We start from the raw sequence: 18145 nt of genomic DNA, 5'->3' as shown, positions 1-18145 counted from the left end.
GCACAGCCTTCTCCTCTTCCCACTAACTGCCCAGTGTGCCCAACGCTGGTGAGGTTCTCCTCCCTGCTTCTGGGCCATGATGTTTAGAATGGACCTCTGAGATACCCGCCCTCCTTGTCTCTGGAGTGCGTGTCATCCTCTCCCTTCCTGTTAAAACTCGTTAAACTGGGCAAAGGGAGATGCTGAAAACCAGGAAGGCATGTGGATGAGAAGCCTTACAGAAAAAGTATGAGAAAGTGCAGCCTTGGCCACCTTCTCTGTCCCAGCAATCGTTCAAATCGCATTTGTGAGAGAGGCTAAGGAGGGCAAAAAGGTGCAGACACATCACGGAGGCCTAAATTACACAGACGTGCATCCACGAAACTTTGAGTCCCCTCCAAAAAATATTACTTTACAAATCAAGTTTTAAGTATCTCTGATGTGTATATATACATATGAAAATATACTGTAGTTTCTTCTAGCAGAAGTGGGGAACCTTTTTTCTCCAAGGGCCATTTGGTATTTATAACATCACTGGTGGGCCACACAAAATTATCAACTTAAAAATTAGCCTGCTACATTTGGTCAAACATTTAATTAACTCACCCCTAATGCCTTGGCAGGCCCAGACCAAATGATTGCGTGGGCCAGATGTTCCCCACTGCTCTAGTGGAAACCTCTGCAAATTTAAGGTGATATAAGTAAAAGTGTTCCTGATCCAAAAACATGTTTCACAATATTTCTGAGAGTCTAGACCAGACCCTGGTTTTACTTGAGACAATCTAATAAAGTTGGAGAGAAAAATAAAAAAGCTGGATTTCTAACACCAGCCACTTTTGGCATCTGCACATACTAGCGTGGCTCACCAGTTTTGCAGGTAACCACATAAATCACACAGGCACACAGGCTCCAGCTCTGGTAGGGGCAGGGAAGGGAATGCCTGAGACTGTAAACGCTTCTTCAGTGCCAAGCAGACACCGCACCCGCACAAATGGGCAGGAGAGGAACTGGCTGGCTCCCCACCTGTGCAGGTTAGAGTGCAGAGGTGCAGCTCAGGACAGAAGGGTTATTATTCAGCTCCTCGGTCAATATTTCTGCTCCATGGCCCATGGGACAGGGCACTTCCCTATCTTTCAAAGTCTTTTTAAAGAACCCTTCCCTGGCTCTAACTCTATTCCTTGCAAATCTCTCCGAGTTAAGTAAATAGTTGCCTGATAGTACATTTAAAATGCATACTTTGTTTATTTTGTTAGACTGAGTCCTATCAAGGAGCATTTAAACCTTTTATAATTCTAAGCTGATATGATCACATTTGAAGAAAAAGTTAATAGAGAAGAGTCACTAAATACGAAAGAGCACTGAACACATTTAATCATCTGCTTGTATTTTTATAAAACTGCTCACAGGACTCACTTAAAAACACTAACTGGTTCATTTCAGTGCCTGCACACAATGCCCCTGTGTCCGGGTGAGTCTCTCGAATGTCTTGTTTTAAAGGAATATATAGTACTCCCGCAAGATGTTTTCCCATTTCTATTCTCTCCCACTCCTGAGGCCCTTGTTCTCCGTGATAAGGCAATCTCCTCCGGGATCGCAGCGCTGTAGTTTCCACCACGAGTGACAAGGACTCGACGTGAATAACTGCTGTGTGCAGGTTGTAATTATGTCAGCTGCAGTGTTGAACAAGGGGACTGATTAATGTGAGCCCCAGCCCAGGCGCAGTCCCTATCAGAACCTCTGCGCAGGCCGGCAGTGGGGACGGGTTAAAGCAGGAAGACACAACACGCGGAGCGCCCGTGATAGATGAATTGCTCCACAGTCTTCAGGCAGATGTTCCGGGACAGTATAATATACAATTACTCTGCCTTATCACTTTCCCAGGGACAATAAAGCTTCCTCCTCCTATAGCTCATGTGAGTGAAGGCAAAATCCGTTTTACTTTTACAATACTGACTCACTTATCACGGTGCCTTGATTGTGCTTTTACAGCTAAAGGAAACATGTATTCCAGTTTTAAACTACAAAAGCCCTTAAAAAGAAAACAGAAACCTGGTTTGGAGCCTCTTTCACATCAGAGCACACAATGTTTTAAGATTTTTTTGTTAAAAAGAGATGTAAGGAAGTTAATGTATGTATGTGCATATGTAGTTGAAAACTAGTCTCCATAACTCAAGAAGATTTGGACTGTATAATCATTATATTCATAACATTTTTCAAAGGCCATACAGAAATCATTAAATTAAAAGAACATGTATTTAAAACATATATATGCTGATACCATCTACACATTTCTCAGGCATAGGCACTGGGGTGCCGGAAACTGATAGGACATATCCCAGTGACACGCTGGCTCGTTCTCCCCACTCCTGCTTGGGGTCTCTGGGCCCGTCTTCCTTCAGAAAGCTGAGCTGGCCTAGAGAAGGTAGCAGCCTCGACCATTTTGATAACACGCTGCAGACAATGCTAAAACACACTCCCTTCAGGAACTGTGGTGACCACTTCTACTACCTATATCTGTACTTTCAGAAATGATGCCAAACATTTGTGGCGATATGTACAGAACTACCTCAATTTTCATTTTTAAAGTTAAAAACCAAGCTAACTCCAAAAATTGAGATGTAGGCATAACCATCCTGTGGTGACTGTGATTTATAATGAAACAAAGCAGCAAAAATTCCAATAGAATCAAACAAAGGAAAGCCATACAAATGTCAGTGACTGCTGAAAGCGGCACGCGTCAGCCTGTGAACAATCTATGACTTAGGTCCACTGTTTAGTGGCCAGGACAACTAACAAGACTCAGCGGCTGTCACATACCTTAAGTCCTGAAAACACATCATGTCCCTTTCACCCTAAGGAGGGACAGATTTGCCCTCACTTTTCCCATTATCACACTAACTCCAGCACCACCAGGATACTTATTGCTGCCTTCTCTTGGTAGCACCATTGTAGCAGAGTTACACATTTCTAGAAATATTGCAATTTGAAGGTGGTAGGGGTCAATCTAAAACAGTACAACAGAAGTTGTAGCACAGATGTACACAGAAAATGTAATTAGGACCATGGCTGGTGAAAGACCTACACCAAATTTACAATTATTTGTTGTAAGCCAGACAAAGGAAAGGTAGGTAAAGCAAATGGAATGGGCTATAAATATTGGTGGGAGTCAGGTGTCATCACAATAAATGGCTAATGATGTCACTAGAGTGGCCTGTTAGATTTACTAGTCTTAGAAAAACCTTGAGACATTAGCAAAAATTGTTTAGAATAAGTCATAGAAAAGATGTCACATTTTAAAAGACGACATTTACAATGAATGTGTGCTGAATGGTTACACTGACTTGTTAGCTAGTGCCCAGCAAATTTCTGAATTACATGTAACAGTTAAAGTAATGTAGCATTTTGTGGAAATTCTTCATGTAAAGCAAATAAAATCGAAATGTTTGGTGGTGTGTGGTGGGGAGGGAATAATATACCATTATAGTCTCTATATTCTTGATTCAAAACTTTGAACACGACACGAGTGACAATCGGTGCTGTGCCATCCCCGCCAATGTGGGAACTTTGTTCTATCAGATGGACAGAAAGACCCAGCGATTCTGAAGCCCCATTCCCGTCTCCAGAGAGAGATACCATGGAGGGAGCATCGAGGCACGGCTCTGGTTCCCACACATCCACAAGTTCTGTAGGATTACTCAAAACTTCCTTGGTGCCCCTCATGTCTCACAACACCCCAACTTTCCATGCTTTTAGGTAAAATGTTGGCTCTTTCCCCTGGCAGGTAAGCATGTAAGTAAAATGTAGAGCAATCTTAAGCAAACTAATGAAAATAAACACACACACACACACACACACACACACACACACACACACACACACACACACACACAGCGCTTCCTCTATCCGGAGCTCTTCCTGCCACCATTTCCCCAGGGTTTTCACAGAGTAGCTGTCCAGTCAGAGCCCCTTCACTTCTCAGTTTCTGTTCCCGTCACTTCCCCACAGTGGGTCTTCCCAGGAGAGCTGTGGCCTCTCGGTGACAAACAGGCGGCCTGCACTGTCCTTCTGTCACTGCACACCTGATGTGGGAGGCTACCTCTCAGCCTCACCTAAGGTGCTACTTGCCCTCTGCTTTTTCCACTTTCCACAATTTCCAAGGGAAATATCAATCACATCGATGCCTTCAAGTTCAACATAGATCAGTACTGAACATACCTGACAGGACTCTGTTTGGATAGCCTGTGGGCATTTCCAAAGTTTGAACACAATAAAGGTGAAGTCTGGTCCCAAAGTACACTCATTTTCCTCCTCCAGGAGTGAGGACCTCTCAAGTGGCAGTGTGGTTCTCACCTCAGCCCTGGCCAAGGCTGCTCTGCAGTAAGGAACAAATTACGAACTTTCCCCAAAAGATAATAAATTCAGAACTTCTTGCCATATAGATGTTCTCACAAACACATACTTCTCAAAATAGGAAAAAAAAAATCAACAAAAAGTTTGTGCTACGTTCTCTTAATTGAGAAAATAAAGACGTAATGATGTAATCTTGTTTTTACAGACATTCTTAGGGGAAAGCAAAACAGAAACACATGCTACCACCTCAAGGGCCTCAGCTCATCCCATTAAAGGGAGCTCACGGTGGAGACGCCACACTGGGCTAGATGCTGCCCTCACTCCCTGTGCCCCACACACCGATGCGTCACCCCATCCTAAATGGTCCCACTTTGCTTTCTTTCTCTTTCTTCCACAATTATACAGGCCTGGAGAGGCAATACTTCAGAATATGTTGAAACAAATGATCTGAAAATAAAATGAAATAACAAATATATTGCATTCTCAATGAACTAATGACAACTGGTCACATGCTCTGATTTACTTCAAATCTACTTTATTCTGCTTTGTTCTCTTCCACACCCACAGCCAGGGGTTTCACCCCACCCACACAGGAAAGGGCAAGCCTGACTTTCGCTCACTGCTGCCAGAACCTCCTGGCAATGACAGAATTTTCCTAACGAGCACATGGCAGCAGCCTCCAATGACAGAAGATATAGATAGTTACACAGTCAAGTGTTTTGTTGTGTGATAATAGCTCTAGTGTCTGAGGAATAACTTATTATGCAACAGACTATTGCCCCAAAAAAATATTTTCTATTTTTTTCATCTCTAAGGCCTTCCTTTCTAACATAATATATACAGATATATCTAACTACCACCCAAGGGACTGTCCATAGTAATTCCTTGTAGAAAGACCATCCCCAAAGATAGCTTTGGTCCTTTTATAATGACTGGATTTGGGATTCGAGGAGAGCAGGTTAAATAAACATGTTTATCTGCTTCTACTTTAAGAGATAGCACAGGGAGTGTGTGGTCACTTTGTGTTCAAATGGGTCTCCTAATTAATCTGTGATCCCAAAGCTTATTTCAGCTCCATCAACCAACAAAACAACTTACTTGTTCTGATAAACAAAAGGAATTATCTTAGATTTTTTTATCCTTTTAAAAATATCTGAACCAATTCGCAATTTTTAATGCTATGGAATCTATTTGTCTTCAATTCTACAGATTCTTTTTACTTAAATGAGTTTTGTTAGATGAGCATTTACCAACATTAACTAAAGGCCTCACAAACATGTGCTGTGTCAGGACAAACTTCAGGCTGAAACCAAAGTTTTAAGAAGCCCATGTGCTTGGGTGTTACAGAATACAAAAGAAAAGTATGGGTAAGGCATGTTATGTATGACAATCAATTAGACACACACAGTATGGAAAACACAGAACCAAATCAAAACCATGATTAGATTAAAAATGAAATTCACTAAAGAAATGGTCAGAGAAAATGAGAAGATACTTATTCAGAAAGAATCCAATTTCTGCTGAAACACAGAAACATTCAGGGGCAGGGGGAGAATACATTTACAAACAGCTACTTTCATAATTCATTATAGAAAACCTGAAGATACAATTATGTCATTTTGTAAGGGACACTCTCAAAAAATCCAACCTAAACTTACCAGAAACAACACTCCACTAGAAAGACAGCCCACCTCCACAATGTCGCCTTGACACATGCCAGCAGCCCCTCAGAGGCAGCATCTCTGCTTCAATGACCAAACCAGCTTCCCTCAGCACCGCCACACTGACACCTGCCTGTGGCTGGCTGAACTGTGGCGGGGAGAGCAGGAGGGGCAGTTCAGGAGCAAGTACTGCCCACACCACACACCACACACGGACACACTGCCTTCAAAAAGAAACTCCACAATCTGAAGACAGCCTTGGAATCATCATGATTTGCTAATTAACTGGATTTTTAGGCTAGCACATTTGTTTTTTATTCTGCTAACTGGATTAGTAGTTACAATAGAGTATAATATAAAGAGCTGATATAATTGAGATAAACAAAACAGTATTGACTTGCACTTTAAATGACAAAAATAGTGTGTGTTTTTTAATTTATCTTTCTTTTTTTGGGGGGAGGGAACACAGGAGTACTACTCTCCCAGCTAATTTAGATTTTACAAGTGTTAACAACCACAGTCACCATGCTATTAGACCCAGACCTGTCCATGTCAGAGCTGAGAGTTGGAACACCGATTTCACACCCCAGACCCTGACAACCACATTTCTGCTCCTGTTTCTATGAGTTTAACCTTTTATTAATTTTATTTTTAAGATTCTACATATAAATGATATCATGCAGTATTAGCCTATCTCTGGCTTATTTTGCTGATAAAATAGTATGATTTAAAGTTTATTCTGATATAACTAGGCTTGAGGCATCATTTGATTACCCAAAAGAAATAAATGCTACCTCTGACTCTTCAGAACAAGAAATGGGTGCTGTTTGTTGGTTATATATGATTTCACTTCTCTACCTTGGTATCTATGATGCTCTACTACCCAGACAAACATCCATTTTTCCTCCTTGTCATTATTTGGCCAAATGCAAGTTTGTTCTATCCACTGTTTCCCCTGGTACAACCTGGGGACCTGCCTGCACAGGAAGCCAAAGGAAAACTGAAACTCTCTAAAGAGATCACCCAAAAGCAAAAAGTCTCCCCTGTGGAGTCCGTCTCCCTAGCTCAGGATGCTGATGACACCCTGGCAGACAAGGACACAGATCCTACTGCACACTGAATTCTTGCTGCACAACACCTAAAACAGCTGACCTTACAGCCTCATGCATGAGACACATAAGATGTTCACACAGCAAATTAAAATGCATATTATCTAAGACCTGCAAAATTTTCATAACTGAGACACTTTATAGAAATATATGTTTGAGAAAGTAATACAAACTTTTAAAAGGGAAGTAAATAATTATTGCAAGCACAGTTTTCTGGTATTACATCTTAAAACTACCTCCACAATGCTTCCAGCACCATGCAAAGTTAAGATAGAATTCAATCAAATTAAAAGTATCGTTTGACAAAACATTTCTAGGACACAAATAGTTGTGACGAAAAGCTAATTCTACCTATGGCACTTATACGTATGGAAACCTATTGAATTCAATTATAAAAAATACTAGACAAAATATTTAGATGTTAGAAAGTATCACAAAAATCAAATTTCTATTTCGATACCACACCTGGATTCAATGTTACACTCACCCAAAAAAGAAAAGAATATTGTTCATGAGATCAAAACCTAGTATCAATGACTTCTATGGTATACAATGGTCAAGAGCTAAGTAAACCAAAAAGTAAGGGAAAAAAACTAAAGAGTATTTCCTACAAGTTTAGCAAAACAACAAAGTAATCCTTTAATGAGGCAGGAATTATAGATTTTATTCCTCAGCTATATAATATATTTCTATTTGGGGTTATAATTTCAAGTAATTAAAATGAGAATAAAATTAGTGAATAAAATGAAAAGGAGAATAGTAAAAACAAACAAACAAACAAAAAAACTTTTTAAAGAGTGTATGTATGGTTGGAAGTACTAAGGCTGTTATGCAGTTGAGAAAAATCTGACCCAAAGCAGAGTCTTAAAGAGATGAGCTTACTCCAAGGTCAAGCAAAGTGGTAGAATAAATAAAGGATCAAATGGCCAGAGTTTGGCTTGAAATTTTAGTTTTCTTTAATTTACAAAATGACAAAGTGCAGCATACAATTATCCTTAATATTTTTAATACTGCAGGTAGTAATTTGTGCTACTTTTTGTGACTTCTCAGTCATTTACTATTTAATATGCATTTATTGTATTTCCCCATAAATACTAAATAAAAATGGAAGCCAATGAGATTATTCATGTAAAAGAAAGTTCAATTAGGGCCATCTACTATTATGTGAAAGCCAGTGCCCTCGGTGAAATAGTGTACAGTTTGATATAAATAAATCTACAGGGAAACAGATTCACGTTATTAGAGAGGGTACTTACAACATATTAAAGCTTTTATATTTCTCATTAATATAGAAGTGACAATACATAGCAAAGGGAAATAAAAATATAGAAAATGTTAGATTGCTTCCATTTTAATGTAGAAACAAATCTAATGAATTTGCTGCATAAATAATATAGGACAGTTGCTATGAATCTCAATTTGTGCTTTGAAATTATAATGAATAATAATTAATGGTGAAAAAATTTTGGAGTAATGATAAAATATACTGAGGTGTAATTGATTAGATGTTTGAATATTTTAGACAGTAAAAGCTTGGGAAAGGGGTACATGTTTACATCTAAATAGAATGAAATGTCATTGCCTAAATTAATAATGCAAACTTGAAAAATAGCCCCAGGTTCAAAAGACCAATTATAAAATTCTTTTGTAAACAAATCTATATCCACATTTTTCATAAATAGTTATTACTACTAGTATTTGTGCACTAATGTTCAATTTATAAAATGAAAAAATATATTTTCAAATGAAATTTAAATAATAATGCAATTTCTAATGATGGTTACTTACCTGAAAATAAGTGTTAATAATGGCAAAGATAAGGATACTCTATAGGAATCACTTTTATGTATATATATTAAACAAATAAGAATCTAAGTGGAAAAAATTAATTAAATATTTTAAGTAATAAACTATTATGGAAAGGTATCAATAACACAAATATGACCTAATCTTCTTAGCAAAGGTGTTCATCTTATAGATATTTTCATCTTATAGATATTTTCATTCTACAGAAATCATATATATTCAAATTTACTTGATCCTGTGAGAGATGTTTTCTTATTGTTGTGAGGTAAGTATGGTAAGCATTTTTTTATGCTATGCAGCCAAAACAATCTTTTTGAACTTAATTATCTGCTCATTTTTAAATCTTTTGCTTATCAACAAGAAAACAAAGGTCCCTGTTGTAAATTCCACATTTCACTCATAATCCCTAACTTCAGAAGCATTCATATATTTGCAAGTTTTCTGTACTTTTGTTCACTAAAACAAACCTAATCATATGTACCCAGAATAATAAACTCAAATGAACAAAAATTGTTCAAACTCTTCTTTCAATAACAATTATTTAAAATTTTTTAATATAAAATCACCCTTTTATCAGGGATTGTAAGCATTTCAAAAGGAAATGTGGTAGATATGACTAGATTTAAATGTCCTCAGTACTGATTCATGGGACAGGCACAGTATTCTTAGAAAACACATCCTCTTTTCACTGCGTGCACATAGAAGTCTAACACAGCTAACAGAGATGGGTCCTGCTGGCTCAAGTGCATGTCTCAATGGAAGTGATGCTATTTCAGGGAGATCACATGGATAGGGAAAAGTAATACAACCTCAACCTTAGCAAAGGTATAACATAATTTCAAAGAGGAAACCTGAAATATTTTTAAATATATTTATGCAAATAAAGACTTGAGTTGACTAAAACACAGTCCTAATCAGCAAAACAAAATTGAATTCCAGCCTTTGTAGTAATACTATCAAAATCCTTAAATCATACTTCTAGCAATTTCTTTAAAAAACAAACAAACATGGATAAGCACAAAAATCTAGATAGGTCTTTTTCTTTTCTCTTTTAATCCTCACCCAATATTCTCCCATTTTTCCAATATATATGGGGTCTGTACATGACCTTGTTTGAAATAATAGTTCGTCTACTTAAAAATAACAGCTTGAAAGCCATAGTTATGCAAGATAAATTAAACATAAGGGTAGTTACAATTTAAATGTGAAATATAAAATTTACAATGAAAGAAACAGAAAAGCCCCAAACCTTATGCTTAGAGTACAGACTAAAAAGTTATAATCCTAACAGTAGGAGTGGTAATTAAGGGAAATTTTTATAACTTTCTAATTTCTTTTTTGTGTTTTATAGGGAAGGAAACTACATGGTATGACCTCTTTAATAAGAAAAAAGAGCCTCCAATAACATTTATTTTTTAAGAACTCAAGTTATAAGCATCTTAGAATTTCTGTGACTACCTCTAATAGGATCACCATTTTACCAAATTTCCAAGAAACACCAATCTAGTGTTCAGCAAAGATGGAACTCATAAAATGTTGAAAGAATGAATAATTAATGAATGAAATATATCTGTAATATCTCTGTACTATTAGATGACCTCTAAAATAAAACTTAATGCAATAATGAGGATAATAATAGAGATTATGGCAATATATTTACTGAATGCACAAGCTACATCAAGAGACATACAAAAACCAGTCTTTTAAAGAGGGCTTCAGATCCAGAGTCATAGAAGCATCGAATAGACTGTCCAACCTATGAGGGAAGGTGGGGGGTCGAGGGGGTAGGAGATCAACCAAAGGACTTGTATGCATGCAAATGAGCATAACTAATGGACACAGACAGGGGACGGGAGGGAAGGTGAGGGCATGTGCTGGGGGTTGGGGGTGGTGGCCAGGGAGAGGTCAATGGGGGGGGGAAAGGAGACTTATGTAATACATTAAAGAATTTAAACTTAAAAAAATAAAGAGGGCATCAGGTTTAAGGTACAGATTATAATATTTAACAAAGGCGACTGTGCTGGAAGAACCATTCTCAGCAAGTGTAACAGGCACCACAAGAGCTTCTGCTCCAGCATGAAGAAGGCCCTCCCACTACGCTTCAGGCTACAGTTTGCTGGCTAAGCTCCTAAGGTAGATGTCACTCGCTGCCTGCACACCCTGTGGTATCTCACAGACACCTCAAGAGTGCTGACTTCACTCACAGGCTCCAGGTGCAACGTCATCCCCATCTTATTGTCCCTCTGCCCTCTGTTCCTACACACACCTGGTCACAGAGGATGACCCCACTTTCTGAATCTCTCCCACTTCTCTGCATCTCTACTTTGCTGCCGCTGACCACAACTCTGCAACTGGGCAGGGTCCTTTGTCATATGGACCTCACAAGCACACATAGACCTCCAACATACCTTGAACATAAAAATGCTACTCTGTCAATACCTCCTGATTGCTTGTAGAGCATAAATGTGTCTGAAATTGACCAATCTTCTAAACCAGCTGAAATACTTGCTCCGATAGGAGGACTCATTCTGGCCAAACGTGTTCCTTCTCTATACACTGCTCTGGCTTCTGTATTTACCCAGGGCCTCTGTATTGAAATGATTTCTGAACATTACAGGTCACCTGTTACGCTACAACACCCTTAAAGGCAGGAAGCCTTTCTAATGCTATCTCCATTGCCTGAGTGCTTCACCCATAGCAGATAAGAAGCCATATGCACCGAATGACTGTTTAAATGAAATGGTTCCTTACTTTGGCCAAGACATTAAATCACTTGAAATTTAGGTGTACCAAAGGATTATAAATCCTAAATGTAAAGATTATAGAAAATGGAAAACAATTTTATTATTTTCAAAAGAGTCACTAAAATTAGGTGGTGAATTGAATTCCCTAACTAGTGAATGATGCTTTCAACTGTGCTAATTCATGCTGACCAGAGACACTGTTCTATAACTTTTAACAGGATTTTAACCCCTGGTGGCAACCCAAATGCTCTACCTGGTCAGAAAGAGTCCTTACCTGTAGTCACACCAGGGGCACCGGTAGGGCTTCTCTCCCGTGTGCACCCGCTTGTGCCGAGTCAGGTGAGACTGGGTTGTGGAGGCAAAGTTACACTCGTCACATTTGAAAGGCTTTTCCCCTGTAATACATCAAGAAGTGTTGTACATGAATAATCATAAATACTGGAAATGAAGGGCTAAACCTGTTATTAACAATTAAAAAGAAACTTATTTCTATGAAATTTTAAGAGTACAGTTCAATGCTACACATATTTGGGACATTTAAAATTTATTCTCAGAGTTAGAAAGAAGACAGCCCCAATTTTATTTCTCTATTGGAATGCAAGAATGGTACACAATCTATAGTTCACATATAACTTACAGACAGGAATTTTAATTTTAGCTCTGGCCTAGCACTATATTTGAAGTCATTTGACAAACTATGTTACCTTAGAGTCACTATAAAAATCTCAATGAATATATAGTACAAAACTTATTATAATCTTAAAGGTAAATCTGAAAAAAATAATAAAGCTAAACACTGGTACCAAAGAAAATACAGTTAGAAGTGAAGGGAAATTACCGTTCATTAAATGGAATAAAAGGAACAGAGGCTTCAAAGAAACATTCACACTGGTATTCACTAGCTCTTAAACTCTATCTCCCAGGTAGATATAACAGATCTATCCACACATACGACTCACCCACGAGCGAGCTCAGGGCCTCACACAGGACGCATGGCTGCCCTTCGATGAGTACCTTTCTCTCCTTTACTCACCCCTCCTCCACACACACATTCAAAGAAATCACCGAGTCTCATCAGTTTTTAGTTCCACTAGCTACACTGGCTAGTGAGCATGTGAAATGTGGTATTTAACTTTAATTAATATAAATTTAAAACTGACACTGGATTCACTTATTGAAAGAATGTATAAGTCTATCTGGGGCAGTCTGGGAATGAGAATCTACATTGTGAAGGAGAGTTTATCAATGTAAACACAGATTGTGGCCTTAGATCAGTGGTCGGCAAACCGCGGCTTGCGAGCCACATGCGGCTCTTTGGCCCCTTGAGTGTGGCTCTTCCACAAAATACCACGTACGGGAGTGCACGTACAGTGCAATTGAAACTTTGTGGCCCATGCGCAGAAGTCGGTTTTCGGCCTGGGCAAGTCTATTTTGAAGAAGTGGTTCTAACCCCTAGCTACATTCAAGGGGCCAAAGAGCCGCATGTGGCTCGCGAGCCACGTTTTGCCGACCACTGCCTTAGATGAAAACTTAGCCTCTGAGTGGCCATGTGCAAGTAGAAGTGTCAATACACACACCAATTTTAAGCTCCTGCAACAAAACATAATAAAGTGTTGATAATAATGTTATACTGATACAATACTGAAATGATAAGTTGGGTGTATTTGGGTAAATTAACTATTTAAAAGGTAATTTCACCTGTTACTTTTTCTTTTATCAATGTGCTTACCAGGAAACTAAAAATGACACATGTAGCTCACATTACAGGTTGATTGGACAGCGATAAACTAGAGAAATCCTCACCACCTCTTCCCAGAAGGTATAATGTAAGTACTGCCCTTCTCAACAGAAACTGGTCCCAGAAATTCTAAGTATGACAGGTTGATTTTATGTACAGCCATCCCCGCTTAGCTACTGTTTCACTTGCAGGTTTCAGATACCCTTGATCAATCATGGTCCGAAAATATTGAATTTCCCTGCTCCTGATACCCAACCATGGACATGGTTACAGAGCAGATGATCCTCCTTCTGACATAAAGTCAAAGGTCAACAGTAGCCTAACACTATGTCACAGAGTTGCATCCTTCTCCTCACTCCATCTCATCCCATCTGCACTGTGTCATCTAACATCATCCCAAGATGGGTGAATACAGTGCAATCAAATAATCTGAGGGAGAGACCACATTCACATAGCCTTTAGTGCAGTATATTGTTATAATTGTTCTATTTTATTGTTGCTAATCTCTTACTGAAATTAATTTATAAATTAAACTTTATCATAGATACTAGAAGCCCGGTGCACGAAATTTGTGCACGAGGGGTGGGGGGTGTCCCTTAGCCCAGGCTGCACCCTCTCCAATCTGGGACCCCTCAGGGGATGTCCGACTGCTGGTTGAGGCCTGATCCCACAGGGTGGTTGGGGCAATCATGCAGGGTTCGAGCCTAAACGGCAGTCGGACATCCCTCTCACAATCTGAGACTGCTGGCTCCTAACCACTCGCCTGCCTACCTGCCTGATTGCCCCAACTACTCTGCCTGCCAGCCTGATAGCCCCCTAACCGCTCCCCTGCCAGCCTAATGGACACCTAACTGCTCCCCTGCCGGCATTATCATCCCCAACTGTCCTCTCCTGCTGGCCCGATCGCCTCCAACTGCCCTCCCCTGCCGGCCAGATTGCCCCCAACTGCCTTCCCCTGCAGGGCTAAGGGGATTGGGGGACTCCGGCTGGATGAGGCGGGACTGAGGGGACTGAGGCTGGATGAGGCGGGGCTGAGGGGACTGGGGGACTCCGGCTGGATGAGGTACGTGGCACCTGCCGCCCCCTGATGGGGCTGAGGGGACTGGGGACTGAGGCTGGATGAGGTGGGGCTGAAGGGATTGGGGGACTCTGGCTGGATGAGGCATGTAGTGCCTGCCACCCCCTGGCAGGGGTGAGGGTACTGGGGGACTCCGGCTGGATGAGGCAGGGCTGAGGGGCTGGATGCCGCCATCTTGTGGCTGTGGATGCCGCCATCTTGTGAGGGTGTGGCAGTCAATTAGCATATTCCCTCTTTATTAGATAGGAGGATGTGTGTATAGTAATGTAGGACTTGGTACTATCCACAGTTTCAGACATTGCTCAGGATCTTGGAATGTATCCTCTTGACCATAAGTGCATAACATTTAACTGATGCACACACATCTCACCTGCCTCTGAAGCCAGGGTAGCAGTTAGAAGCCAGACTGGTTCCCTAATCCAGGTTTTGCCATAATTCACTCCCTACCTGTAAAATCCCCTGAGCAAGAACAGGAGGGTAATACCACCAAACAAGCAGGGTAATTGTGAGGGTTAAACAAAATAAACTGATGGACAAAATGGAACCAGAAGCATGGATACATGGAACAGACTGGTGGGTGCCAAAGGGGAGAGGAGTGGGGTGACTGGATAAAGAGGTGAAGTAATTAGCTAAAGAATGTATATGCATACCCACGGACACAGACAACATTGTGGTGAAGGCCAAGGGAGGAGAAGGTGGGAGTCGGTGGAGGTGGGCAAAAGAGGGGAGAATGGGGACATCTGCAATAGTGTTAATATTAAAATTTTTTAATAATAAAAGAACACAAAGCATGTGTCCAGCATTTAGCAGGGTGCTCAATGACTTGTGATTTTTATCATTATTGTGACAGGACTGCCTACTGCAGTCCTCTCACACAGCAATGCATCTCACCCAGGTCCCACTTCCAGTAGAGACAAACCTATAGCTTGCCTAAGATAATTAACAGTGAATTTAACATCAAGATATTCTTTAGCAGATCCTACCAGGAAATATTTTACTTATCCTTGAAAAACAAAAGACCATATACAAAGCACAGTAAAAATCTTGGGAGTTGAGAGGAATTTTTTACTCATTTAGCCATTTGTCCTTACAATAAATACCATCTACAAGATTCCAATCAAGTGGTCAACTGGGGTCAACATGACTAACTGTTCTCAGCTTCTTAATTGCTGTCGACAGCTCAATTATACTAACTGATTTATACAAAAACTCACTGTCATGACAATGGCAGGTTTTGCTTTCATTTGAGAGGTAATATGGGATATTCATACATTCATCCACTGAAGGACATCTGAGTTCATTTCATTTTGGAGTATGACAAATGAAGCAATTATGAATCTTCATGAGCAAGTCTCTGCTTGGGCCTACAGTCCTTCTCTCTTGGGTATATATCTAGGAGTCAGATGACTGGGTCCTAGAGTAGGTACATTAATTTTGTGAAGCATTGCTAAACTGTTTTCTGAAGTGGTTTGACCATTTTACATTCCTATCAGGTATGTACGAGAGTTGCTTTTGCTCCACATCATCACGGACATATGGTGTGACCAGTTCTTTGAATCTGTTTCTCTAATGATGCTGAGGATCTTTTCATGTGTGTACTGGCCATACATTTATATTCTTTGGTGAAATGCCTGTTCAAATCTTTTGACCTTTTCAAATTGGGTATGTTATAATTGTGTTTTTAGAGTTCTTTATAAATTAAAAATACATATCCTTTATAAGATTTGTGATTTACATGTATTTTTCTCATGTATGTGGCTTGTCTTTCATTCTTTTCAGGGTCTTTGGAAGAGAAGTTTTAAATACATGAATGTATGATTTTTCAAGTTATGATATTTTTCATTTCAGAATCAGGCTTCCCATGTGATATTGAACAATTATTTGATAATCTATGGTCACAAAGATTCTTCTGGAATTTTTATATTTTTAGGTTTTATATTTAAATTATGATCATTTTGAGTAAATTTTTATATATGGTGTGATGTATGAATCAAAGTTCATTTTTATTGCATATGGATAGCCAATGCTGACCATGTAGGTGTGGATCTGCTCTACAATCTCTACTCTATTTCTTTGATTATTTGTCTACCTTGATGCTAATGCCAGAATGACTTGATTAGTACACCGTTATATTAAGTCATGAAGTCAGATAGCATAAGTCCTCAAGTTTATTCATCTTTCTCAAATTTTTCATTATTTCAGACTATTGCACTTCCATAATTGAGTTTTAACATCAGATTCCCAATTTCTTTCAAAAAGAAAAGCCTGATGGAGATCTGAAATGATCAATGTGGGAGGACATGAAATCTTAACAAAACTGAGTCTTCCAATCCATGAAGATGGTACATCACTCTATCCACACCTTCTTTAATTTCTTGGGGCAGTATTTTGAAGTTGCCAATGTAGAGGTTTGCACATCCATTGTTAGATTTATCTCTAAATATTGTACACTGGTCAAAAACAACTGACAAAACATGCAAAATCTATTTTGTTCCATTGATCTATCTGTGTGCCAATACAATACTGTCATAATTATTGTAGCTACATAATAAGCCTTCAAGTTAGGTAGTACAAATCTTCCAATTTTAATACAATAAATCTAAATAGCCAAACAATTTAAAGGTATTTTTTAAATTAAACAAATTCATAACTATATTCTGATATTATCTTATTCCATTCAACCTAAGTTTGAAAATCTGTTGGCATCATGACTCAATAACTTGTTTGTTCTAGTAACCTTGGTAGACAGCTTTATCTATTTGTTATGAATTTGATAGGAATCATGGGGAGGAAAGGGTGATATTACAGATTCATTGCCTGAATCAGTGGTATAAATTGAAAGTCATCTAAATTCTTCAAAGTTAATGTTCTTGGTTTGGAGGTTAAACATGAGCACTTAAAAAACATAAATATAGCTTATTTCATTTAAATTTTATGGCATTTTTATGTCATACAAGTTAAATTTAAAAACACTTTTAAAGAATAATGTCATTTATATTCTCTATAACTCTATTAATCTGAAGTTCACATTAAACTAGCAATATATTGCAATAAACCAGTTATTTTGAACCTTTTCAGCTCATGACACACATGAACAAATGACTAAAATTCTGCGGCATGCCAAAAATATATATATTTTTTGTTGATCTGATAAAAAAAACAGGTAAAATTTTGATTTACTTACAGCAGATGGTTATTTTTGTGTTGGCTGTTGTCATATATATATATATATATTTTTGGGGGGGACAATCTAAGGAAAAGAGGTCAGTGACCCTGACTAAATAGTCAGATATTGCATGTTTTAAAAATTCTTATGGCACGCTGGTTGAAAATCACTGCAATAAACTGTAAATTGTTATTTCATATTGAACTTGACAACAGTATATATAAAAATGTGTAATATTAAGAAAATTTGAATTATGCACAGGCTGACAGATTAAAAACGTATAATGTACCAAAATAAGCTACATAAACACTATGCTATGACCACTAAGGCAGGCTCAAGCATGTCTTCAATAGTAGGCTCATAATGGAGGATAACTTGTACATTTATGCAAACTGCAGTTTATTCAAGTCTGCACACAATAGTTAATTTGTAACTCATTAATTTTGTGGCATGTTCAAAACTCCTGTTTTTTAAGCCAGAAATGATAATTTCTTCAGGAAATATTTTCAGGAAA

At 38.7% G+C, this 18145-nt stretch overlaps 1 protein-coding gene across 1 annotated transcript in view; it reads right to left on the bottom strand.

The window, feature by feature from the left end:
• Positions 1-18145, bottom strand: part of ZNF407 (zinc finger protein 407) — a 376632-nt gene that overhangs the window by 118646 nt on the left and 239841 nt on the right. Inside the window, exon 6 of the mRNA XM_008160418.3 lies at positions 11924-12044. Coding sequence (XP_008158640.2) covers positions 11924-12044 — 121 coding nt within the window. The remainder of the gene's footprint in view (positions 1-11923; positions 12045-18145) is intronic.

This window comes from Eptesicus fuscus, chromosome 12 (genome assembly GCF_027574615.1).
Source record: "Eptesicus fuscus isolate TK198812 chromosome 12, DD_ASM_mEF_20220401, whole genome shotgun sequence".
Lineage (NCBI taxonomy): Eukaryota > Metazoa > Chordata > Mammalia > Chiroptera > Vespertilionidae > Eptesicus > Eptesicus fuscus.
Note: the sequence above shows the minus strand (reverse complement) of the source record. Positions and strands in the feature narration are given on the sequence as shown.